The sequence below is a fragment of the Equus caballus genome, chromosome 6 (assembly GCF_041296265.1).
Source record: "Equus caballus isolate H_3958 breed thoroughbred chromosome 6, TB-T2T, whole genome shotgun sequence".
Classification (NCBI taxonomy): domain Eukaryota; kingdom Metazoa; phylum Chordata; class Mammalia; order Perissodactyla; family Equidae; genus Equus; species Equus caballus.
This window is the reverse complement of record NC_091689.1, coordinates 64,574,250-64,602,017: the sequence shown is the minus strand read 5'-3', so window position 1 is coordinate 64,602,017 and position 27,768 is coordinate 64,574,250. Positions and strand designations below refer to the sequence as shown.

General features: G+C 37.2%; 1 protein-coding gene and 1 long non-coding RNA gene across 3 annotated transcripts in view; one reads left to right on the top strand and one right to left on the bottom strand.

Moving 5' to 3' along the window:
• Positions 1–19,517, top strand: part of LOC138924779 (uncharacterized) — a 46,928-nt gene extending 27,411 nt beyond the window's left edge. The window contains exons 6-7 of the long non-coding RNA XR_011440000.1: positions 11,227–11,295; positions 14,090–19,517. This is a non-coding gene — a long non-coding RNA (uncharacterized lncRNA). The remainder of the gene's footprint in view (positions 1–11,226; positions 11,296–14,089) is intronic.
• Positions 1,854–27,768, bottom strand: part of RASSF8 (Ras association domain family member 8) — an 80,409-nt gene continuing 54,494 nt past the window's right edge. Inside the window, exons 1-5 of one of the 2 annotated variants that reach the window (XM_023643276.2) lie at positions 25,292–25,343; positions 19,968–20,135; positions 8,852–9,741; positions 6,636–6,780; positions 1,854–5,995 (exon numbers count right to left, since the gene is read on the bottom strand). In XM_023643276.2, the coding sequence (XP_023499044.1) occupies positions 5,874–5,995; positions 6,636–6,780; positions 8,852–9,741; positions 19,968–20,070 (1,260 nt within the window). In that variant the 5' untranslated portion in view covers positions 20,071–20,135; positions 25,292–25,343 and the 3' untranslated portion in view covers positions 1,854–5,873. Of the gene's footprint in view, positions 5,996–6,635; positions 6,781–8,851; positions 9,742–19,967; positions 20,136–25,291; positions 25,344–27,768 lie in introns of those variants that run through there. The other variant, XM_070271092.1, reaches the window with a different exon arrangement.

Below are 27,768 nucleotides of genomic sequence, written 5' to 3'. Positions count from 1 at the left end.
AAGTATAATGCTGGGAAAACAGGATTCCAACCTACCAGATGAAGAGACTTGGATGGTTAAATCTGGTGCTGCAAGGAGTTTTTCCCCAAATTCACGCCATTCTCCCAGGAAAGACTGCAGGGCTCTCTACAAAGGGGAGGCCCGTTTGCAGGCCCACCTCTCAAATACGTATTCTCCATATGTTTATTTTCTGTCTTCCCTTCTTCCTGTCCCATCTTTTTACCCCCGGCACACAGAGTACCTGTATTACTTATTACGAGACCCACAGTACCATTTCCACTAAGCCACTTAAGGCTGTAGATAGCTGTCAAGCACCTAGGGTGTCTTGGATTCTTTTATTCTGCCCCCACCATTTAACCATCGTATCCTTTTGCTTCTGTCTACTTAGGATGTCTAAAACCTGTCTCTTCTTCTCCTGGCACAAAGTAGGTTCTTAATGAAAATTTGTTATTGAATCCACTTCGACAGCTTACTTTCTTAGTCCAGGTTACCATCACCTCTGGCCTGGATTCCTGCAGGACTCTTACAGTGTCTTTCTTGCCTCTAGTCTTCACCTTTCTCCAGTCAGTTCTCCACAATGCCAGCCAGAAGGATCTTCCCCATATGCTAATCTGATCATCTCATTTCCATGCTTAAAACTCCTCTATGGCACTAAGGATGAAGTCCAAACTCCTCACCATGGCAACCAAGGCCCTTGATGATCTGAAGCCTACCTTCCCTCTTAGCCCTTCCCAATCCTTCACCGTCTGGTCATGGCCCCACAGGCTCTTCATCTTCGCATCTTCTAGTCTGTGCCAGATAGCCCTCCCCAATTTATATCCCCTTTCCCAGAGTATGCCGACACCCTGGGCTGCAGAAAAGCCCTCCTGGTGTGTTCCCATGGCACTCTATCCTTGTTCCTTAGTGGTGATCATTAGACTGTAACCTCCTTGAGGTGCAAAGCAAATCATATTACTTTCACTCCAGTGTCTGGTCAACAATAGAGGCGCACTAAATGTCCGTAGACAGCGTGAATGTGTCCAGCATGTTTATGCCTGTTTTTTACGACTCCGTTGATCTTTGCTAAGGGAGGCAGCACAAATATGTGGAGTGGGCAGCAGGTCAAGAGCCAAGTGAACTGGAGTTTATTTCTTGCTCTGCCATTAACAAAACATATGACTTCAGAGGAGGATAGGATGGATAATTAAGATTCTAAAAGTGTCCCAAAGTAGGACATAGGAAAATTTATATTTTGAATTATTTTGTTTCTTATTTTATCTTTGCTTTTATAATATACCATTATTTACATGTATAATTTCTTGATCAAGAACTCACTTCTACTTATAAAAAATAAGTGACAATTTATATACTTCCACACTAAAAAGTGGTTAAAATGTAGAAACTGGGCATTGTACAGCTGATGCAGCTTTATCATGGAATACAACAAAGTACTTGGTATCTGACAGGTCTAAATTCAAATGCGGTGTGAGCTATTTGTTATGTATGTGATCTGGGAAAAGCTCTGAATGAACTTCCTGTTCATACCTGGCTGGCATGTGGCGGCTCGTGAATTCTTAGCTCTGTTCCTCTCACTTATGGTCTTAAGGAGATCTGGGAATACAGAGCTTCATTTAGACGTAAAGTTTTCTTTTACTTTTGAAATGAAGGGAGGGATATTAGTTTCTCGATTCAGTTTCACTTGGTGAAACAGCTACCTTTTCAGCAATAGATAATTCTTTAGTTTTAATAACTAACATTACTTTTAGAAAAATGTAATTTTGTGTCAATGATATGCAGACCTTTTCTCTTTGGCATCATTTAAAGGAAATAAAATTATATTTTAAAAGATTAAATATGTAAGAAACAAACCAGCATTTGTAATGCCCCAGTGAATCCTGAAAATTTATTATTTGGGAGAATATCAGATACCTTTGTTTTACAGCTCATGATAATAATCAGAAAATATACATTTTGAAGTGAAAGACAAAAGAAAAGAATAATTACATATAATACAGATTACAGATATTTATTTGTACATAAGCAAAGCAGTACTAAAAGCATATTTATGTGTTCACAAGTAGTGAACATGGCAATTTTCTGTTTAAAGCTGCAGCAACTCAAACTCTCCTTGCGTCAATAAAGAAAGACAGATTGAGAAATACATTTAGGGCTATCACCACGTCTGGCTGTAAACCTATTTTTTAATCTTTCCCTTCCCCCCCCATATATATATATGTATATACTTTATTGCCTTTATATTTCTGCTGGTTTAATATAATTAGTATACTAAATAGTTATCTGCATTTATTTGGTTTTTAAAAATATATAAAATGCATTGGAATAGAGCTCCTGCAGCTTTCAAGCAGTCACTGTCCTGGCATCGAAAGCTTATTCTGGAAAAGTAAAACAGCAATACTGAATAAATAGTGATTGTTTTGTCTTCTCCATACAGCTGATGGCCTTCACCCAAAACTTAAAAATACTGTAGCAAATAGTTATAAACATGCAACTTAAAAAAATGGACATAATATAAAAGTAATACTTAGGAGCTAAATTTTAATACAATATAGACTAATAAAGATAACTTTAGGTGGAAGAGGGATGTGAACACAGCATTGTTATTTACATATAAATTAAGGCCCAGTTTTCAAGGCAATGCACACAGGGAATTAACTGCTCATCTCCTCACACCCTTTGCACACCTGAAATCAAGAGTTTCTGCCTTTTCCATATTAATTCCTCAATACATTATTACAGTTGTAACTTGGAAAGATGTTCACGGAAATGGCTTTAAATGAAGTTTCTTTTCTCTAAAGACCGTTTTGCTCTTATTCACAAAGAAAATTTTCTTTTAATGCAAGTATAAAATTTACTTATGCCCTGGAAGCAAATGCTTATTTGTTCTTCTTAAACACTGTTAAAATGCACATTTCATACCATAAGTTCTCTATTTTTAGGGCATTAGTCTTGTTTTAGCTCTAGTTTATGATTAATTTGAACTATGGGAAATGATGCTTGGGTCAGTGATGGCTGAGGGAATTAGATGGCTAACTCCTATTAATACCACCCAACGTCTCAGACATAAATTCCCTGTGCATCAGGACAAAAAAAATGCTAACCACCAAAATATCTTGTAACAGCAAAAGGACTGAGGCAACCCACTATGGATCATTCTCTGAGGATGACAGACACTCAAAAGGGTCAAACAGACCAACACTATTTCAAATTATTCCTTGGTAAGGAAAAAGAATTATCTTCTTTTTAATACTTGTAGAAAATCACAATAAAAGAACTTGCAGTATAGTAATTAAAAAAAACTTGTAATCTAATTTAGTATTTAGAACCTGAATATTCCCCCAGATGCAAAATTTTATATTTGGTATTTTTGTATAACGTTGCCCGCTCCCCCCTCTGAAATGCATCCAAAGATGTGGCACTTCATCTAATTCATCTGTATTCACAATTGATAAAAATGATCAGGAACAGACTAAAATATTCTTAAGATGTTCTAGGGAAATGCATTTTCTTTCCTCTATTTTAAAAAGAGACTTAGAAAATATTTCTTAGAGATGTACTTCCAAAAGTAATCTAAGCAATTAAAAAGTACAGCTGCTCAATGTATTCACTAAATTCACATTTATATACTCTGCTCATCTAGGAAATAGTATTTCTATCTGTAACTGGGTCTGCGAAAATTACCCGGCAGCTTGAAAATTCAAATGAAGTTGTCAGAATGCTACCAATCTTTCTTTAAAGTTATTAGGTTAATGCTGATAATAATTTACAACAATTAAGTTGGATATTGACTTTGTGTTTTTCATGGCACGCAGAGGCATCTTTGCAATTAAAAACTGTGAAGTTTAATATATCTTCAGTTTAACATTTTGATTTAAATAGAATGTAGTCAATTTATAAAAATGTTTTTCTTTGTGAATAAGATCTTAATTTCCCTGAACAATAATAACAAAATGACTCAGTATAGGATGGAACGCTTTAAAAATAAGGCATATCCTGGGCTTACATACATCATTATTGTCACAAAATCTACAAATTATTTTGATTTTTTCTCCTAATTTTTAAACATATGTAGATAGGAAAGAACTATTATAAATTGAGAGCAAATGTGTATAGGTTGTGGTTATTTAGGTAAGACTCATTTATTTCTCAAGTTATTTGCAAAATAGTATAATGGCAAGGTCAACTCGATAACTCCAAAAACCCAAAGAAAATAATATGTTTAGTTGAGGTCTGCCATTTAGCTGGACTAGAAAAGGCAACTCTGCATTATTACTTTCAGTTCTCTAGAAGCTTCTATATATTTTCATAGCCATTCTTACAATTTTTCATTGGAAACCTAAATATAGCAGCATTCTCAGCATTCACTAAACCAAAAATAAGTCATATGTGTTAAAACATCCAAAGTTGCCCTCATGCATAAGACACAACTTACATCTTTTTATTGTTACCATGGCATTAATATACTAATCCACTTTTACTTTGTTGCATGTAAATAATACGGAGAATGTATTTTCCTCAGAATTAAAAACTACAATAAATTTCAGATTAAAGTCTTAATTATATTGTACCAAAGTTTGATCAGAGGGAATGTAAAAATGGCTAAGAGGTATTTGACCACATCTGTCTAGATATTACTTGTGAATGAATCTTAGTTAAGTCACTACTCATGGGAGGGGTACTGACTCATTTTTGGTTTTATAAATAAGAAAATATATGTACAAATGGAGATTAATGTCCTGTAAAAGTTCAAAATGAAAACAAACAGTGAATTAACTTTACTTCCTTGGTAAAAAGTAACAAACTCCAATCTACTTTCTCTCTAAGTCATTGGAGAAATCGCAGTAGTCCATAATGTACAGAGTAAATTATGTGCAAGCAATAACTTACCCATGGATGCTTACACCAATAGACTATACATATGAAGTGGATTATTTTAAAAATATACTACTTAAGGTAACCTTCCTGAAGTAGACCAACCTGGTCCTCAGATTTCTCTAACTTATGTATTATGGCAACTCTGAGGATCCATAAGATTAAAACGAGAAGGAAGGGCAGAAACAAAACACATAATGTATCAGCAAACCCCACGCCTGTGTGAATAGATATTCCAGAATTACATTTTTGTTCAACAGTGTCTGAAGCACTGCAAACCTTTTAAACACACAATTTACCTCATGAAAATATTTCTGTTCTGGTATGTGGTCATTCATATACTGGAAATATTGTAAAGAAAAGATTAAACTCCAAATTAAAAATAAAACCTTAATCATTTCACCTAATTAAGCAATGGCTAGGACAGGTTCACAAAATAAATACAAGTGGGTTCTTTTGGAGTGAGTTTTGATGGCGGAGCACCCTATGACACTTGTGTAGTTGTAAATCAGCAACACACGGATGGAGCCTGGCAACATGCACACAAAGTCATAATCACACAGTATGTAATGTAATTCAGTCACAGGATAAGTATTAATAAAAACTATTAAAACATCAACATTCACACATTAATCGATTACATGGAATAAATTAAACTAAGCCAGTCACATATTTCTCTTCACTCTGAAGTCACGGTTTTATTTATGTATACACACAGTATACTACTTCCCTAATGCTCTCAAAATGCTACAAATAAAAATGAAGGCTTTGCATTACAGCTGCTGGACAAAAAGGTCAACACTGTTGATGTGTGAAAACACAGTTTCTTTGTTCTTTAGCATCAGTGCACAGGGTATGGCTCCAAGTGGTATGCAATTTAGGACAGAAAAAAGATAGGGTGGCTTGTGAAATATATCCTCTGTTCATCATTGGCACAAATCAAAGAAGGAATTTTTATTGTCCTTGGTACCTTTAGTGGGTCTCTCCCCTAAAGACAGATAATGTTATACATATATGCCTTCAGGATTAAAACCAGATGAGATAGGATTCTGTAGAATACGAAGATTACTGGGGAGCTGCCGAGATGAACCAGGCCGCTTCAGGGACCCGGACTGGAATGGTGCCTCTAGACAGGAAACAGAGAAAGTCATTCGATGGACTCATCAACTTGAATTACTTAGCAATATGAAACACTGGAACTTTTCCTGCCCTAAAGAACCAAATCACATACAGTACAATTGCAATCCCCATGGGTCCTGGGGTGAGAGAAGGCTGACTCTGCTTGACCCTCTCAGCTGATAAAACAGTTTTCAGTGATTTGAACAGTTAATGATCTTCTTAAAAAGCTGAGCACTTTGCTTGTCTTTCTTGGTTGTTCAGACCATATGCGTACACAGATTGAGGAGTGTCTTAAATATCGGCACAAATTAATAATAAAGACTTTCAGGAGAGGAAGATGGGGCACCAGGGACAGAGACAAGCCAAAACAGTGAACAGACTATGACTCATACATACTCCAGGAAAAAGTTTTATAAAGAAGCAGTTTAAAACTAATGATAGGAGATTTGGTGATTACATGCCCGTCTAAGGAAATAACCTAAATATTACTCATTTTCTGTAGAAAGAGGAAGTACATCAAAAATTTTCTTAAGTGGCCCAAGAATTAGGTTTGAATGGTAGCATAACACTTTATTTGAATGCAAGCAGTGTATTCAAAGTTAACCAATGAGAATAAAGAGAAAAAACCAGATTTCTCAGCATCTTACCCCTCTCTCTGTCTGCCTGTGAGGCTTCCACTTCAGTGGGCTCTGCTGGCAAAACAGTCACCCTTGTCCCTGTCTGCCGGATGAACTGCTGGAGGTTGACTTGCCGCAGCTCCTTCGTCAGCTGCTCCAGCTCTCGCTCTTTGTCCTAGATGCGAGTTAATTTGTTTTAATTTGAGGGTTCACTGTCGGCCAGCTCAAGACATCCTGGCCACAGCCCATCTGCTACAAGGCATGCACGGGGGATACCTGGTTTCACAAGAACACATTTAACAAGTCTGCTCTATATCAATATGACGGCCTAAACAGGTCACTTTCACTCTGTGGAATGGGCCGGAAAATAAGCAAATAAAGGACAATAGCTTCTTCATCTGTCCTCTGAAATGTGATGCTTTCTTCTGTTGGGAAGAGACTATGCACCTGACAAAATAAAGGTACGCCTATAAACTTTCATCAACAAAATATTGGTTTCCGTCTATCCCAGTGTTTACAGCAATCTTGCTAAGCTGTTCACAATTAAATTTCCTTATTATACATCTCATAGCTGGCTGCAAAAGTCGCAGTCATTTGTTCCATGAGTTCAGAGTTCTTATTTTTTGTAAACTGTTTAGGTTTTCAAGGGATCTGTCACTGAGATTTATATTATAGCACAAGGAAAGCAAGATTCCTGCAAGTCCCACTCTGGGGTTCTTAGATCCCTGACAAAGACAGGTCTGAGAACTGAAGAGCACTAGAGAAAGGAGATCAAGTTTGGGCAGCCAGAAAGCTCCAAATGCAAGCGAGGCATTCTATTATTGAAAAGGATCATCTTCTCTTTCCTTCACTGCACTAAGAAAGAGGGCAAGACCGCACCCAGGCTGGGTGTGTCTGAAGGGCTGGGCAGGGAGAGGGAAGAGAGAACAGAAACCAGTGCTTGTTTTCTCTATGTACCTTAAGTATGTACCTTGAGTGCCGAGGTTACATAGAGATCTGTTAGTAGTCTGATTGTCAGACACTTTTCATTGGGGAGTGAGATCTGCTAGTAATGATCGTCATGAATGAGTGTTTCCTGAAAGTAATATCAAAGACAACACGATTTCCAACTGAATCCCTTTTTAAGTGTCAAAATGAATCCAAATAGTAAAATACTCTCAAATCGGGGCTTAATAACCTTCTACTGCATGAGAAATGCCTGATTTTCAAACTTTTAGTGGTAGTTTTCCCTCTCACTGCAGTTGGTGACAGTCACGTCAGTTCCTCTGCTTTCTGTTTGTGGAACTGTTCGTATTCTAAAGCAGCTCTTCCCAACTTCACAGTGCACAGGCGCTTTGTGGCGAGCCTGTTACAATACAGGGTGCTCTGAAGCTGCAGGGATCACACTTTGAACAGCAAGCTTCTAAACCAGCACTGTCCAATACAGGAGCCACTAGACGCTCGTGCTGTCGAGCATGTGAAATGTAGCCAAAGGTGACTAAAAACAGAATTTTAAGTTTGTTTAATCTTTTAAAACAGCATTATTAAATATTTAATTTTAATTAATTTAAATTAAAGTAGTCATATTATAATCAATTGTGTGTCTTTCTCATTTCATCTGTTAGAGACTGACACCGTTTTGCAACTCCTACAACATGACTCCACTGTCTTTTCAAGAATAGGCATCCAAGAAATATAAGTTGAGTGATGGGGGTCTAAGTGGAGAAATACAGATGTTCTTGTACATGAACGAGAGAGGGAAAGTCAGAGAGGAAACTTTGTTCCCCTCTCAGGAAGGCACAGGAGGGTCACGTGGAGAGGGGAGGAGGGTGGGGGACTACTTACATCTTAGGAAAGAAGAGGAGGTTAGCGACAATGGAGAAGTGATAGATAAGCAGCCAACTAGCCACACGATCCTTGGCAATCTCCTTTGGCTTCAGTTCCCTACCTCTGACAGGAGAAGGTCAGACTCGCTATCTCATCCTTAGTGTCCACTCCAGCTTTGAGATTCTATTCTCCTGTGTCCAACTATGGAATGCTACAACCACCATAGCAAGAAAGCTCCTTCCATGGAGCAAGGGTCAGTGTGGCTTCAGCTCTCATCTTTGATTTGATCCCACAACTTAACTTTGTCATAAGTCACAGAAATTCTAAGAAACTTATAAACAAAGGTAGGCTTCTAACTTTAAATGTAAGAGAAAATAGCTAATCATTAAAGATGATTCATTTATATAGATGAAACATTCTTTTTATAAAAGCGTTCTTACCTGTAATCGTTTGGTGGCTTGTCCAAGAGATCTTTCCACAGCTTTAATACCATTTTCCAGCCTCAGGCTCTGCTGGCCTTGAATGTCAATTTCTCCTTTGACCTTACCAATCTTCCCTTTAACCTCTTCTTCGTTGACTTGCGCCTCCTGAACTTCTCGTTGCAATTTTTCTGCTTCGAGACCACTTTCCATAGTCTGGATCTGAGCCAAATAGTCCTTTAATTTGCTCTCACATTCTGTTATTTTCTGTCTTATCTCTTGAAGTTGATCCTTCAGCTGTTTTTCATTTTCCTGTTCAATCTGTAATTCATTTTCCCAGAATTCTTCCTCTTCAATTTCTACATCATTTCTTTTGATCTTTTGCTCCAGGCGGACAATTTCCTCTTCAAGGTTAGAGCTATATTTTTGCTCCCAAAATCGTATTTCTATTTCATTTGATTCTAGCTCTTTCTCAATGGACTGAAGCTTTTCTGTCTGCAAACGGATCAGCTTCTTTAACTCATCTGCTGTTGTTTTGCAGTTATTCAGCACCTTTTGCTTAAATTCAGTTTCTTTACCTTTCCCAAAAATGTCCATTAATCCTTTGGCACCTCCTGTAAATGTTAATGATTTCCTTTTAGGTTCTCTCCTTTTGATGGATTTGTCAATCTGAGGCCTCAGTTTAGCTAAGGGAGGCAAACTCTGCCTGTATAAAGTTCTTTCAGGAATTCGAGCCACACTATCTGAAGTGGGTCGCTCACTGAGAGATGGCCCCGTTCGACGTAAAATTAGCTGTACATCACTAGCATACTGCCCCCATTTGTTTAAGGATATGATAGGATTTTCATGAGGTGCTAAGTGTCTTTCAGTATCTCTCCATTTTTCTATAAGAGTGTACCTTCCAGTTCGACCTAGATGAAAAAGATAAGAATGAATTGTCAAAATGGGATAACGCAATAGCTCAAATAATGCAACTGAAGATGCTATTTGATAACTTTCTTCTTGATTAGCATCAAAGTTCAGTCCATGCTGCCTTTAAAACTTTCACTTGAGGATACCGAACTCCTTAAGATATGTAACAGCATAAAATTACGGGATGTGAATTGCATACACTCTTCAGACTTGCTTAGAAATTCAACTTTATACTTTAAACCTCAGTGAGAATTTTACACTCTTGTGAAATGCCTGGTTGCCTCGACCTTCTTGTGTGGGGCAAGACCTCCAGCTGGAACAAAAGAGGACTCTAGAATGCTCCACTGGAAGCCAAGAGGGCCTGGTCTCAGGAACTACGTAGAACTTCAAAACTTGAATAAACTTTTGTTTTGTAAATCGCTCTGCTTTCTTTGCACATCAGGACTTGGGAAGGTTGAAGCCTCCACTTATCCTTCTGAAGGGAGACAGGGAGCCAGGGGAGAACCTACTACTCAGCTAACAGGTGGCTAGACAGGTCTTTCCTTTGTTTCCCCATGAGGGCTTGGCAGACCCATAGCTCACATAGCTGGTTTCTTCCTGCACACTTGTGGCAAATAAAAAATTACCTCAATGAAAATAATTCTTAAATAATTTCATATGAAAAGAGGGACCTAAAGAGAAGTCTTGTTCAGTAGTAATAGCTTCTAAGATTCTTCTAAAAATTTTTTAAAAGACAAAAATGGTATTATTAAAAAACAAAAACAGAATAAAGTCGCATTTAAATAAAAAACTACACTGAACCTAACTAGTAATTATGGAAGATAAAGTTTCAGAAGACAATACAATGTCATTAGCTTGAACACAGCTCCTAAATATTTCCATTTAAGGTGGGTGGGTCAGAGGGATTATATTCATTTTGTTAAAAGTGTCCATTAGAGGGGCTGGCCCTGTGGCCGAGTGGTTTCACGCACTCCGCTGTGGCAACCCAGGGTTTCGCCAGTTCAAATCCTGGGCGCGGACATGGTACCACTCATCAAGCCATGCTGAGGCGGCATCCCACATGCCACAACTACAAGGACCCACAACTAAGAATATACAACTCTGTACCGGGGGGTGCTTTGGGGAGAAAAAGGAAAAATAAAATCTTAAAAAAAAAAGTGTCCATTAGACGCTTGAAACTAATATAATGTTATATATCAATTATACTTCAATAAAAAAGTGTCAGACTTGATATTATTACAAAAGAAAAAACCTGACCCTGCCATGTAGCAATTATAATACTGGTATATACACCTATTGATTTATCTTCCCTGCCTTTTGTTTAATCTCATAAGCTTCTGAGCCAACAGTAGCAGGTTCTCAATTACGGGGTCAATAAATGGAGATCTGGATATGTAAATACGAACACTGATGTATGCAATTCAGAAGCAGCACATGAAGAATGATATTGCTCTAACAAGCATATGTGTATGTTCTCCTTTAAGGAAACCTGAATCTTGGGTGCAGCTGAAAAGCTAGAGCTGGAGGCAAACAGACTGGAGTTTTAATCCCAGGTAAATTACTTACTGGAAAGGAGCATGACTTCACTTCTAAAATGGGGATAGTGCAATACCTCACAGCCTCCGAGAGTCCGAGTCAGGTGTAATAAGCACCTGCCACACTGCCTGGCCCACAGCAGGCATTCAGTACGTGGGGGCCATGATTAACTTAAAACACTGTTATTCACGTAATAAAAGGGCTGACAGAGACCTCTTTAAATAGTGATGTGAGATGACAAAAATCTGGCTTTAAAAAAATCCTTAAGTGACTTTCAGCAACTCCCAACTATGTGAAGCTGGACAGAGCGTAAAGAACAAGGGTCCTAAAGACGGAAGGTCTGTTCAGATCTGCCTCTGCCATTGATCTACATGATTGGCACATATTATTAAATTTCCTTTAGCTTCAGTTTCCTCATCTATAGGGTGAGAGTAGTACTGTCTTACATGACAATGTTGTGAGAGTCAAGTGAGATGTAAAATATAAAAATGTTTTGGAAAAATGGAAAGTGCTATACAAATATTAGTTGTTACTGTTATCAAAATACTTAGGCAAACAAGGGGAATGAAAAAGAAAGCCTTAGCACATTGGATTGGCTTCTTGGAATAAAAAATGTTTCTAATAATTTTCAGGTTAAAAATTACTGTAATTACCCCAAGAAAAACCACATGACAAATGTGTAAGGCTACCACTGCTCCGTGTGTACACAGTGCCTCAGAGATCCCGGCACTCTTTGTTCTTGTTCTTGGCTCGGCTGCTTATCAACTACTTTTAGGACCTCACTCCTGCTATCTGGACTCCTGTTCCTCATCAGTAACATGAAGGGTGAGAGCAGGTCAGAAGAGCCTGCTCTACTTCTATCAGGCCAATGAAGCATCTAGGAAAAGAAAACGGAATCATTACATTATATGAGCTAAATTAAAATTTTTAAAGCCCCTAATTTAGTCATAATTAAATATAAAACTGATTTTTCCAATTCTTAATGGAAAGAATTGGGTACTGCTGACCTATGAGAATGTCTTGGTAGAAGATTATTTAGAATTGCTTTTACTGCTAGTTTTCCCTTTTTGTTAAATAATGCCTATTTAGAGTGCAATTAGGCAAAAAGAAAAAAATTTCTATCCAGCAATAAAAAAAGCTTTTTTACAAAGGTAAATGAATTAATAGCTTTAATTTTATTATAGGAATTGGGTTTTAGATAGTTTATATAAGAATCAAATCCCATAATCATTGTTTTTAATACCTACACTTGGCAAGGCCCTACAGATCCTGTCTATTTATATAGATTCAAAATTATATAGATACTGCAAAATTCCTTTTAGTGCATTTTATTAAATGTATTTGGTTTTACCTTGCATACTATGTTGATGTAGCCTTAAAACTAATTAAAAAGAATATCTCTCTCTCTGTGGAATCTATAGTTTAAGCTGTTTTGGCTATGTCGGCCTGTGTGCCACATTAAGTAATGGTAAATAAAATACTGACTATACTTTTGAATAGCTGAAGCAATTGACTGTAATTCCAAGAATCATTAACTTCATGTAATAAGGAAAATGGCACAAAGAGATTTCAATGTATTAGTGGAATCTCATTGGATGACTGACACAAATTAAAAGGAAATAGGATAACAGATTACTCTCACTTAAAGTGTAATATATGACTATGAAGTAATATGAAGTTTTTGAAAACATACACCAAAACTCAAATATGGGTCACCCAGAAACATTATGCCCTTATTTCAACCATTTTCTTTTAAAGATTTTATTTTTCCTTTTTCTCCCCAAAGTCCCCCGGTACATAGTTGTGTATTTTTAGTTGTGGGTCCTTCTAGTTGTGGCATGTGGGATGGCGCCTCAGCATGGCCTGATGAGCAGTGCCATGTCCGCGCCCAGGACGTGAACTGGCGAAACCCTGGGCCGCCAAAGTGGAGTGTGCAAACTTAACTACTTGGCCATGGGGCTGGCCCCTCAACCATTTTTGTATTGCAACCATTTTTTCACAATTTGAGTAAATTGCTCCTTAGAGCCAACAAACAAATCATGATTTAAAAGTCATATCTTATTTATTCAACAAATATATACTGAACACCAAATATTTGTCAGAAATAGTGTCAGGCCCTGGGGATATAGATTCTATTAAACACTTTGATCATCAGCCCTCTTTTTAAGTTTTAGTTTTAACTGACATTGATGGCTACTGTACATTGTTCAAAAGAATGTGAGAGAGAGCAGGTATTAATCACTTAGAAATTCAGTGCTTACATATCCTGTTTCTGGACATATTGGAAGGAATGCCAGTAACACTGAAGTTATTCTTTATCTATGGAGAATAAACTATCCTACCCCACTGAACTTTTCCAATAACAGAAGCTTTGCTCCTTGAGCTATAACCATTTTGAGTCTCATGCAGACTCTAGTGAACATAACTAATCCTTTCCATGATGACTTAGAATTCTTACAACAAACACTGATTTCTGTAACAGAACTTACACTGTATCATTTTATAGTCTGTTAAATGCTTTTGATGCTTTTATAAATATAAATATACATAACATACAAGCATATAATATATATAATATACATAATCTTAATTTGTTCTGTGAGTTAAGCAGTATAGGTATTATGATTCTCAACTTATCAGTGAAGAAATCAAAGCTTAAAGAATTTAAAGCAATTCCCCAATGATATACAGCTATTCTGCAAATTTATCAGTGAATTTTCTACAAGTCCTCTGTGTAGCTATTAAGATAACTCTTACTATATATATATATATATATATATATACACATACATATATAGTTGTATATTCTAGTTGCAGGTCCTTCTGGTTGTGCTATGTGGGACACCGCCTCAGCATGGCCTGATGAGCAGTGCCATGTCCGTGCCCAGGATCCGAACTGGTGAACCCTGGTCTGCCAAAGCAGAGTGCGCGAACTTAACCACTCAGCCATGGAGCCGGCCCCACTACTGAGGATTTTTGTTTCTTGTTTCAATGTAATTCAATCAGTAGTCTTATTTTCTAACAGTTGTCCATTGATATTATAGGGGGTATAAAGAAGACAGTGTAATAGTAGTTAAGAGCAGGGTTCTTGAATCAGGCTACTGGTTTGAATCCCAGTACCCTCCTTACTAGCTATATGAGCTTAGGCAAGTTATTTCACAGCTCTGTGCCTCAGCTTGATCATTTGTAAAGTAGGGATAATAACAGTGCCTTCCTCATAAGATTGTTGTGAGAATTAACTGATGTGGAAAATTTAATCTGTAATCCAGTAAATAAAAAATGAGATTTTACAATTATGAAGGATTATGAAGAGTGAAGTTTTTTTTTTAAGCTCATCTATAGGTACAGAGAAAGCATTGCTTATAGTGTTTACTTCTAGGAGGTAGGATCGTGAGTGATTCTCTGACTTTCTTTGTGATTTTCTCAATTTCAAAACAGTCTACAATGAATAGTATTACTTTGTAAACAGGCAGAAAATCCATCAATCTGTAAACTTTTAAAATTGATAATTTATACAAGAAATTAAGAGTTACATGTGACAATATAAAATAAATTCTTTCCCTTATCTTCTAAAGGATCATATAATTTTAGAGATGGATGGGACACTAGGTGGTCCCCTAGTTCAGTATGTAATTAACAGGAAAAAATTTTTAAAAATTCATCCATTTATTCACAAATGTGTATTACTGTGTACCACATGCTAGACAAGACAGAATAAGCAATAACAAAACAGTGGCAGGCAACAGACAATATACAAATAAATGAATGTAGGTCTACCATCCATTATCCAATAACTTGAAGGTCAGATATGCTGAAAATTCAGAATTTTTTGGATTTTAGAAAGGTAGCAGAGTGCTATCCGGGAGGTCTGTAATCAAACATATTAAAATTTCAAAGTAAAATGTATCAAAGTTCATACCAAATGGAATAAATATAGATTAAGAACAGCCTTGCATCAAATCAGATCAGTTTTTACCACCAAATGAGTTCAAGCCATGTCAGGTATGGCTAACAAAGGAAGTGTGAAAAACTTTAGGCTTTTAAAACTTTTTAGATTTCAAAATGTGGATAAAATTGTGGCCTATATGTAATATTGTCAGGTGGAGTAAGTGCTATAGAGAAAAACAGAGTATGGCAGGTAGGGAGTATGAGTGTGCATGCATGCGTGTGCGCAGTGCGCATGGCCATGTGCTCAGGGAGGGCTCTGTGATAAGATGACGTTTAAGCAGAGATCCAAAGGAGTGAATTTTGAAGCTATGTGGGTGCAGAGTATTCTCAGCAGAGAGAAGAACAGAGTGTTTGGGATGTTTAAGAGGGGACAATCAAAAGCGAGTGCTAGGAAATGAGGTCAGAACGGTGAAGGGGTAAAATAGGGATTCATTTAGGGCCCTGAAGACCACTGCATGGACTTAGGAATTTTCTGAGTCAGGAAACCACTGAGGGGTTTTGAGAAGAGGAGTGATATGATGCAACATATTTTAAAAGTATTACTTTAAAAGAAATCTGTTGGAACCAGGCTAGAGGGGCCCAGAACGACGCAGGGAGATGAGGTGGAAGGCCACTACAAAAATCTAAGTGAGAAATGACGGCTTACATGGAGGTGCTAAGAGTGGTTGTTGAGAGAAGCAACAAGATTCTGGATGTATATTGAAGTAGTACAGGTAGGATTTGTTGATAGATTGGTTGTAAGGAATTAGAGCAAGAAAAGAATCAAAGATCATACAAAGGTTTTAGATCTAATCAATTGAAAAAAAAAAGTTTTCATTTGCTGAGATTAGAAGGAGGAAATTTGAGGCTGGGCAGTAGTTGGGACACAGAGCTTGGGTTTTGCCATTTTAAGTCTGAGATACCAATCAGTCAGCTTCTAGAATTGTGCTGTCTTCTCAATAGCCACTAGCCACATTTAAATTTTAATTAAAAATTCATTTCCTCAGTTATACTAGCCACATTTCAGTTACTCAATTGCTACACGTGGCTAGTGGCTACCATACCGGACAGCACAGATAGAGAATGTTTCTCTCCTTGCAGAAAGTTCTACTGGGCAGCAGTGTCCTGGAAACTATGATTTAATGAATACCTACTTTAGGCACAGCGATGGTGTACGAAAGATAAACAAGCAGGTCCCCTACTTTGGAGGGACTTCAGGAAAAGAGAAAGAAGTGTTAACAAATACTAAAACTAGGGTTTAGCAAAAAATGTGCTTGAAAACTGATTTGGTTGGGCAAACTATATGAAACATGGTTCCTTAGGAAGAGCCTATTCCACTTTGGGCCGCGGCCCCAGTCAATTTGTTTCTGTTAAATGCTAGCTCTGGCCACAGTTGATGGAGAAATGGGAATAAGATCACAAGAATTGGGAACAAAATTCTGAGTCTTTCGTACTTTAAATGACACGAGGCACCAAAGCAGTGTGAATCAGAAAACCTCCTCAGACACCTTCATTTCCTCCCCCTCCTCTCTAATCTTTCGTTAGCTGTATGTTACATTCTAAGCTCCTTGAGGGCAGAAATACATTCTTTTCATATTTCTGGTTTAGGATATTGTAAAAGCAAATGCATTTTCTTGACTATACCTTGGGACAGATTATCTGTCAATGGCTTTCTGTTTCATACACAGATTTGAGAAGCAGTTTGAACTCTGAAATAATGGCATTTCTGGGATAGTTTATGGGAGAAATAAGGTAGAATATTTAAAACTAGGAATGTCTCAGAAAGCCTGGGATGCACAGTGATCAAAGACACAGTGCACTCCTGCTGGGCAGTTTAACCACTTCATGCCAATTACGAGTTTCAATCATGATGTCACTTTTAGTTATTCTTATAATTTGAGAATGTGTTCTATTTCCACCACCTAAATACAACCTGTTCAGGTAGTCAAATATCAGAGTAGAAAGTATTTCTTTCTATACTATTAGATACACTCAACATCTTTTATCAAATTATGTTCTGTCTTTAGCTCTTTTCTAATTTGATTTGACTGATTAGTAGCACTGAGTCAGGAAATGTTAGCTGTCATACATATTCGCAGATTGCCAACTCATGTACATATTTTTACTTTTATTTTTTATTGTTTTTGTGTGTGTGGGAAGAAGATTGGCCCTGAGCTAACATCTGTTGCCAATCTTCCTCTTTTGCTTGAGGAATATTGTTGCTTAGCTAACAGCCGTGCCAATCTTCCTCTATTTTATGTGCGATGCCACCAGAGCATGGCTTGATGAGCGGTGTGTAGGTCCACACCCAGGATCCAAACCCTGGGCCACCGAAGCATAGTGCACAAACTTAACCACTACAGCACCAGGCTAACCCCCATATTTTTATATTTTGATGGTTTTCTGAAAGTAATTTTACCTAATCAGGAAAACTCAATACTCCCTCAGCAAGAATAGATAGATAGATAGATAGATAGATAGATAGATATAGTGCCCCCATGAGGCAAATATGTGAACTTAAACCCAAGAAGCTAGTCTACAAGCTGCTTCACTATATATTTTTTAGAAACCTCTGCAGTTTTGCTCAGTCAGTCCATACTCTGAAAATAATATAGCTAAACTTTTACTGTGTTAAGGCACAGAAATTCTGGGGTTTTTTGTTACAGCAGAAATTTTCTCTAATTAATAAACTCTCCGTTATTTCTTATAGTAGAAATAAGGACAAAATGCTATAAAATTTTCATTTAGCATTTAGACTCTGAATACCAATCACTCTCATTACAAGACAGATAAATATTTAAGTATGTATCAGAAGCAGATTGAATTTGATGCTGAGAAAATCTTAAGGCACAACAAAAGCAAGGATCACCGGCCCTCGGCTGCTTGCCAGCTGCCTCATCTCTCAGATGAATTCTGAGTTCAATGAAGTATTTATGATACAGAGAAAGAGTTGTTTCCAAGTTTGGAGAAATATCATAAAACATTTGTATTCAAGTTGTCAATTTTTCAAAACAGGTCTGGACTGAGTTACTGAGGAAGGAAAAATGGGAAACAGATTCAGTTAAAACTTTTCAGCTTGTTCACAAACAAGCACACTCAGTCCAAATGGATAAACACACACCTGGTACATCTGAGCATTTTCCCCTTGAAACTCTGGGTAGAAAATGTGGTTACCACGTGGAAGACACAGCCTGCTGCACGCCTCAACTACCGTGACTTTTGTAAATACTACTCATTGTTTTCACTCGTCTGTTTGTTTGGCTGCTGCCCATGGCTTGATTCTCAGATAGAACAAAGTGGGGTTTGATGCATGCTAATTCTAGTTTTCATGAAGGAGGAAAAAAAAAAAAGCTGAATATATTAATTCAAATAAATTATGTGAGACTTTTAAAAGGGACAATTACTAAATAAGTTGGCTGCAAAGAATATGAAGTAAAATTAAATGCCTTAATTTTCCCCTCTTTAATAATTAAACTTAAGTCCATAAGTATATTAGTCTCAAATGCAAGAAAATTTCATTGGATGTGAAAGCCTAGGATTTTCAGCATTATTTTACTGTAGGACTGTGTTATACAGTATTTAAGGAAAAAAATCAAAAGATGTCAGAATTAAAAGAGTGCCTCTATCTTTGTATTGGGCTGTCAACTTCTAACAGTGCATCTGTCACAATGCGGGTGCCATGGTGACAGCGTGACTTGTTTCAATCCTGAGCTAACCTGACATGCTTCCAATACAAACTAGCATGACATAAAACAAACTTTTGATAAGGAGCTCAAAGACAAAGAGGCCCTGAGCACCTAGCACGGCGCTGAACACACAGTTTCCTCTTAATACATGTTTGCTAAATGATGGATTTAAGATGCAAATATAAACTTTAACCCACATTACTGACTCTACTGATGCAGGTGTTTATGCCTTCACCATGTTCCAAAAGGATTTAAGGCAACTAAAAAACATAAAATACGATAAAGATAAACTGAGAATAAATAAGAAGAAAGTTGCAATAGGGTAGGTCAATAAGACGTAGCTAGAAAACATATACCTAACAATTTCATCTTCACTCTGTAATAAGATTTAAAAAGTACACGTGAGGGGCCAGCCCCGTGGCTGAGTGGTTAAGCTTGTGTGCTCTACTTCGGTGGCCTAGGGTTTCGCTGGTTTGGATTCTGGGCGCAGACATGGCACCGCTCATCAAGCCATGCTGAGGCAGCATCCCACATGCCACAACTAGAAGGCCCCACAACTAAAATATGCAACTATGTACTGGGGGGATTTGGGGAGAAAAAGCTTAAAAAAAAGAAAAAAAGAAAAAGATTGGCAACAGTTTTTAGCTCAGGTGCCAATCTTTAAAAAAAAAAGTACATGTGACCTTTTTAAAGAAAAATGATGTTATTCAATTCGTTGCATTTTCTTTTCTAAAAGTATTCAGAATAAACAGTAAATAGGATTTTTCCTAATGAGGGGTCTGGGAAGTAGGAATCTATGTTTTGGCTCAAGAACATTTTTGGTTCCAGAAATCATTGTTTAGCATACTACACCACGAGAGAAGACAGTGCAGACTCTAGACTCAGTAAAATTGGGGGAAGCCGGAGAACAAGAGTCCTCACAGATTCACCTCCTCAAAGGGCACAGTAAAAGTGTGCCTGTGGCAGGTATCATGGAACCAATGAGCAAAACCAACTAGAGAGCTATGTTTAAAACAAACAAATAGCAACAGAAAGCATAAACCACTTCATCTCAGCCACCCAGAGGGTTCACTTACCTATCGCTTGAGCTAAGGCTATTACAACCTCCTGGCAAGTGGTGACTTCGGTGACTCCACACACAATCCTCTGGACTCCATCCACCCATACTTTAAGTTCCATGGTGCACCAGCCAGTCACCCAAGGGCCCTGAGACTGGTCACCAAGGTTTCAGGTCATGTCTCTGGCTATGGAAACATGGAGAAGGCAGAGTCTGTGTAGTCGGCGACAAAGAGGAAAAAGCATTTTTAACAAAATGAATCTTAACATTTCTTCTAGGAAGTCAATATTACACAAAACAGATTTTAATATATCATAATCATACTACCATTAATAAGCATGTGCTTACTTATTTTACAGAACTGAGTTCAGCAGCATGAATGCAACGATAGCCACCTATCTTAACGCTGTTTCACACTGCTACAATTTTCATAATTATAGTTTTAATCAGAGTCACTCTCCATTGGGCAAAGAAATCTTATTTACTTGGCCAACCCCTACTGCTCAATATACAAGCTGTTTCTTTCTTTCCTTTTTTTGGTGTGTGTGTGTGAAGAAGACTGGCTCTGAGCTAACATCCCTTGCCAATTCTCCTCTTCCTGCCTGAGGAAGATTGGCCCCGAGCTAACATCCAACGCCTATCCTCCTCTTTTTGCTTGAGGGAGACTGTCGCTGAGCCAACATCTGTGCCAGTCTTCCTCGACTCTGTAAATGGGACACCACCACAGTATGGCCCGATGAGCGGTGTGCAGGTCTGTGCCAGGGATCCAAACCCATGAACCGTGGGCCACTAAGTGGAGTGTGAGAACTTAATCACTATGCCACCAGGCCAGCTCCTGTTTCTTTCTTTTTTAAAAAAATTATTTCGTTAGGATCACTTCTGAGGTTGAAAGAACAAAAAAAGTTTCTGTCATTTTAGGATTCATCAATAATTGCACCAGTTTCCACAGCCTTGCAGCATCTGTAAAGGAATCTTCATAATCCTTGCATTCCTTTGTTGAATATATCACTTGCCTCCCTCTCTCCCCCAAAGGACCCACAGTATTGTCTTCACCCTGAAACTCTAACCCCAAACAGAGCACAAGGCACAGGTGTGCAGAAAATGTTAGTTAAGGAAATGAGTTCTTTTGATGTCTGACAACTTCCCCAAGTATGAACTGCTTGTTCTTTTCTCATTTATTTAACTGGGGTTTGATAATTTTCTCAAATTGTAAGAGTCATTGTAATTCTATAAACCTTAACCTTTTGTTATATTGCTGTGTTTCCCCCATGTTTGTTTTTTTGTTTAGCTGCATTATATGCCAAGAAGAAATTTCTACATTCTCATATAGTCAGACCAAATGCAGTGATTTCTTCTATTGATTAGAATGTTATTATTAGTCTGCTAAAATCAATTACACATAATCCGTTTCCCTGTGGGTTTTTAAAATCTCAACTCTTCCTGTGTTAAATCTTTAATCAGTCTGTGATTTGTCTGTCCATTGTCCTGTGATCTTCCTATTTCTTTGTTGTTTAAAAAAAAGAATGTCAAAGTTTATAAGATGCATTGATTTAATTAAAAAGAACAATTTAACTTTGTTTAAAGGTTTACAATAGAATTGGTGTTTCAGGATTAATGACTTATTAAAAAGCTTATTTAAAACACACTAAAAAATTTTCTTGTAAACTAGTATTTACTACAAACAGTAACTTAGTCCTCGTACATTCTCTTAAAGGTCCTAAGACAGTTCTAGGCCAACTGGTCACCTGGGTGGATGAGTTAGAACACGTGTGAGGTGAAGGAGAATAAATCTAAGTACCTCCTCCAGAGAAGGTACAAAACTACTTCTGTCATCCTGAGAACAAGAGAAAGGACTGGCTGAATGTTAATTTCCCAGGGTGCTGCTTCAGCTCTCTGCCTATGCTGCAGTACCACAATGGTTTCATTAAACCCCCTATATGACCAGAGAAAGGGCCATTTGCCTATGACAAGCTGATTCTCATAACTGTGTTCCTCAGTTATCAAGTCCCATGAGACATAAAAGTTTCTGGGGGAAAAAAGAGATCCAAGAAAGTACCTCAATATAATGAAGGCCATATATGACAAACTCGCAGCCAACATCATACTCAGTGGTGAAAAACTGAAAGCCATTCCTCTGATAACAGGAACAAGACAAGTGTGCCCACTCTTGCCACTCTTATTCAACACAGTACTGGAAGTTATAGCCAGAGCAATTAGGCAAGAAAAATAAATAAAAGGAATCCAAATTGGAGGAGGTAAAACTCTTACTGTTTGCAGATCACGATTCTACATACAGAAAACCCTCAAGAATCTACCAAAAACCTATTAGAAATAATCAACAACTACAGCAAAGTTGCAGGGTACAAAATCAACATGCAAAAATCAGTTGCATTTCTATACACTAATAACGAACTAGCAGAAAGAGAAGTCAAGAATACAATGCCATTTACAATCACAAGAAAAAGAATAAAATATCTAGGAATAAATTTAACCAAGGAGGTGAAAGACCTATACACTGAAAACTATAAGACATTATTGAAAGAAATCAAAGAAGACATAAACAAGTGGAAAGATATTCCATGCTCATGGACTGGAAGAACAAGCATAAAATGTCCATATTACCTAAGGCAATCTTCAGATTCAAGGCAATCCTAATCAGAATCCCAATAACAGTCTTCATGGCAATAGAACAAAGAATCCTAAAATTTATATGGAACAACAAACGACCCCGAATAGCTAAAACAATCCTGAGAGAAAAGATGAAAGTTAGAGGTATCACACCCCTGAACTCAAATTATACCAGAAAGCTATAGTAATCAAAACAGCATGGTACTAGCAGTAAAACACACACACAGATCAATGGAACAGAATTGAGAGCCCAGAAATAAAACCATACATCTATGGACAGCTAATCTTTGACAAAGGAGCCAGGAACATACAACGGAGAAAAGAAAGTCTCTTCAATAAATGCTGTTGGAAAACAGGACAGCCACATGCAAAAGAATGAAAGTAGATCATTACCTTACACTATACACAAAAATTAACTAAAATGGATTAAAGACTTGAAGATAAGACTTGAAACTATAAAACTTCTAGAAGAAAATATAGGCAGAACACTCTTTGACATCAGTCTTAGCAGTATCTTTTCGAATACCATGTCTCCTCAGGCAAGGGAAACAAAGGAAAAAATAAACAAATGGGACTACATCAGACTAAAAAGCTTCTGCATGGCAAAGGAAACCATGAACAAAATGAAAAGACAACCCACCAACTAGGAGAAAATATTTGCAAATCATATATCCAACATGGGTTTAATTTTCAAAACATACAAGAACGCATACAGCTGAACAACAAAAAAAACAAACAACCCAATCAAAAAATGGGCAAAAGATCTGAACAGACATTTTCCCAAAGAAGACATACAGATGGCCAACAGGCACATGAAAAGATGTTCAACATCACTAATTACTAGGGAAATGCAAATCAGAACTACAAAGAGATATCACCTCACACCCATCAGACTGGCTATAATTAATGACAAGAAATAACAAGTGTTGGAGAGGATGTGGAGAAAAGGGAACCCTCATACACTGCTGGTGGGAATGCAAACTGGTGCAGCCACTATGGAAAACATTACAGAGATTTCTAAAAAAATTAAAAATAGAAATACCATAAAATCCAGCACGACTGGGTATTTATCCAAAGAACATGAAATCAACAATTCAAAGAGGTTTATGCATCCTATGTTCATCACCGTGCTATCTACAATAGCCAAGACGTGGAAGCAACCCAAGTGCTCATAAATGGACAAATGGATAAAGAAGATGTGGTATATATATATGACGCAATGTAACTCAGCCATAAAAAAAGACAAAATCATGCCATTTGCAACAACATGGATGGATGTTGAAGGTATTATGCTAAGTGAACTAAACCAGACAGAAAGACAAACACCATAGGATTTCACTCATGTGGAAGATAAACAAACACATGGATAAAGAGAATAGATTAGTGGTTATCAGCGGGGAAGGGAATGGGGGGAGGGTGAAAGGGGTGAAGGGGCACATGTGTATGGTGCCAGATAAAACCTAGACTATTGGTGGTGAACACGATGCAGTCTATACAGAAACTGATATATAATAATGTACACCTGAAACTATACAATGTTATAAGCCAACATGACCTCAATAAAATAATTAAATTAAAAAAAAAAGTTTCTGGGGGAAAAAAGGGTTCCAAAGTCTGAGAAATGTAAGTAAACAAATTCCTTTACAGCTAGACTTCTCTAAGCCTTTAATAGGCTGGTGAGCACTCAAAATTTGAAATAAGGTTTATATGCTACTGTCCCCAATCCATTTAGAGAATATTTAAGGAAAGGAAACAGAAGAGTTCTGCCTTAAAACAAAATTTGTTTCCTCCTCTGCTAGGTGCTCTATTTACTAAAAATAGAATTATGTATTATTCTTCCTTGGGATAAAATTTAAAATTAAAAAATGGTCAAACATTAACATATTGTGTTAAATAATACATTAAAATTAAATTATCTTATTAAAATAAAAAAAACTCAGCAGAATTAAAATCTATTTAGTACCTAGTCCCTTATTTTCCATTAAAAGATATTAAACTTGGGAAACCTAACAAGAAAGACGGCAGATCTCATTAGAAGCCTCCCTCTCCCTAAAGAAATCTGTCATTTAAAGGAAACTGGTGTGGCTCATTTTTAAGTTCTATAAGGTTTTAGTTCACCACCACATATTTTCCTATCTGAATTATCACTGTCTCACCTCAAACTTTTAAACATTAAGAGAATACAAATGAACATAAAACATGTGTACATCTGCTGAATATTACAGAGTTAGTAATGCTGAGGGAAAACCCTGAGCATAATACTGCTTAGTTAATATGAACTTGCAGAGCTTTTATCCTCTTGATCAGAGACTTCCACAATGGCTTATCCCAGCGAAGACGTGTCTTCTATGTTTTCGTTTCAACACCACTGATAATATCTTTCAAACTGAATCCTTAAGGAGGGTAGGAAATGTCTTGCTGCGTCAGATCAATGAACCATGTCGTCCAAAATTTTATTTCTAGGAGGGCCACTGCTTTTAGAATTTGGCTTCTGTCAAGTTTGGGGCAGTCCTGACAATCATCCCTAGTTTCCCTAAAAATCGTGGTGTTAGTCTTGAGAGTCATTGGAAGAAGCTGTCTGTCGTCCTAGAAGCCCCTGGTACTCCCTTCTAGGAGTTGCAAGTCTGTTCTTTCCTTCATACCCTCCACAGTCCATTTCCTATAGCTCTGCTCCCAGTCCCAGAACTAGACTAGAGGGAAAAAGGGAAGTCCTACACTGTAGGTGCGTATGGTGGGTTGGTCTTCGTTGGAACTAAGGATTCAGGAAGCAAAAGGGCTTTGGCATCTCAATTGGAATTTGGAACAAATTTTTCCATGGAAACAGTGATGGAGGTAGAAGTAAGGTTCTACTGCTAATACAGTTTAGTTACTGTTTCATTATGAGGTCTATATTCAAATCACTATTATTTTAATAGTTTTTATAATAAAGAACTAGGTTTATTAGTAACATACTACTGGGGAACAAGTATTCTTTAGCTAAGAATATTTATTATTTTAAAAGCCTACTGGAATTAAGCATCTGCATTTGTGGAGACATATTCTCCCAAGACCAGAGCTTTAAGAAAGCAATTACAGTCAATCTTCATTATTCGTGGATTCCTTATTTGTGAATTTACCCACTCGCTAAAATTTATTTGTAACCCCAAATAAACACTTGTGGCATTTTCATGGTCATTTACAGACATGTATACAGCAGCGAAAAATTTGAGTTGTCTGACCTACACATTCCCAGTTGAGGCCTGACAAAGGTGATGCTCTGCCTTCTTGTTTCAGCTTTCACACTGTCAATGTGTCATTTTCTCAGTCTATTTAGTGCCATGTTTGTGCCTTTTTGTAGGTTTTGCTGGTGATTTCACCACTTAAAATGGCCCCCAAGGATTGTGCTGAAGTGCTGTCTAGAGTTCCTAAGTGCAAGAAGGCTATGACATGACTTATAGACAAAAATACTTGTTGTTAGAGAAGTTTTGTTCAGGCATGAGTTACAGTGCTGTTGCTTGTGAGTTCAATGTTAACGAATCAACAATATATATTAAATACAGTATCTTTAAACAGAAAAACACATAAACAAGGTGCTACTGATCAGCTGATGAAACCGTTGTGACCAAAGGTTGTCATGATACGAGAATTGACTGCACGCTTTTAAATGGTATAACTTCCTTGCAATGGCTACCATCAAGCTGCTGAGCAAATTCCATTACTCCCTGGACACTAGACACAAGCATACAGGTGGCTTACTGGCAAGTTTCACACCTCTTTCATTGCTAGTTTTGCTCAAGATCTGAGCTTACTGCATATTACATTCTTTGTAAAAACAGTATACAGATAAACTGGGTTATACTAAAATCTTCACAGACTACCTACTTTAATTAAATGCAGTACTGCTGCTAGCCACTACTTCTTTTGGCCTCCTAGAGAAAGAGATTCAGCAAATGAACACAGTATATTCTGAACAGTACTTACTAGAACTACTAATAATCAGATAATAAAATTCTCCTTTGTATATAAAACTGTAAAAAATAAAAAATGGAGTTTAGATTATCTCATGCTAAAACTAACTTGATGTGGGAATTAAATGAAGTTATGCAGAACAACTGTTACTGACTAAAGAAATTTAACTTTTTAATATTCAAATGATTACTGAGGTAAGGAAAAAATGTCTGCAAGTACACCTCCTGCCTGTGGAGATGGGAAAGGAACCAAAGATGAAAAACAACCTGGGGAACACGACAGGATGAGCACAATGTAGGAGAGAGAGAATGATACACAGTAGGAAGCAAGGGAGCAGGTAAGGAAACAGAACTTGGAGGAGACAGGTAACAGTTTTAGGAAAATGGCCTCAGATGCCAGTCAGAGATTTCCTGCCCCTGAACTGCTGTCTTCAGGGGAGGCACGTTTTCGACACTCTGGTTCTGTATTTTGGAAACTCAGTTAAACCTAAGTTGCTTTTAGCAAACCCATTATTTTGCAATAATACAGTTCTGCAAATGGTGTCCAGAAAGTGAGTTGTTATAAAAAGGTACACAATATTAAAAGTGGGTGTTAAGGAAGATGACCTTAGCAATATAAATAAGTACCTCCCCAAAATGAATTCTTGAGAACAGCAGTCCTGTGAGATGCACCATAGGGAAATAAGGTTACAGAGTTCAACAATTTTGGGAAACACTTCATAACATGATACTTTTTTATTAAAAAAATAAACTTTTAAAATGAATGTAACTAGTAACTTTAGTTCTTCATTTAGCATCAAATTCAGCGCTAAAAGAGCCAATATCTTCAGTTGATTTTCTTATTCAAAGCCCATCTTCAGATAGCTTATTGACAATTGTATTTTTCTAAGTCATAGATAATGTTAAACCAATATCCACAACTTTGAAATGGAGACTTCTCCCATACCTACCTTGAGGTATTGACCAACAGTTCATAAAACAGTTTCAAAAACTTTTTGGGAATACAATACTTTGTCAAGATGGTACTTATTTTTGGACTAACAGTTTGGGTAAATTTGACCTGTCAATTAAACCTCTGAGCAGAAATACAGGATTTCTATGTAATCATTGTAATTTAAGAAAAAGCAAAATCTTCACAATTACCCATTTTAGAAAACAGAGAGATGTGTTTCCAGAAACCAAGGCTAGTCTCAAAAGTAAGCTCTGCTTCAAAACAATTCCTTTTACCAGTCTAATATACTGATA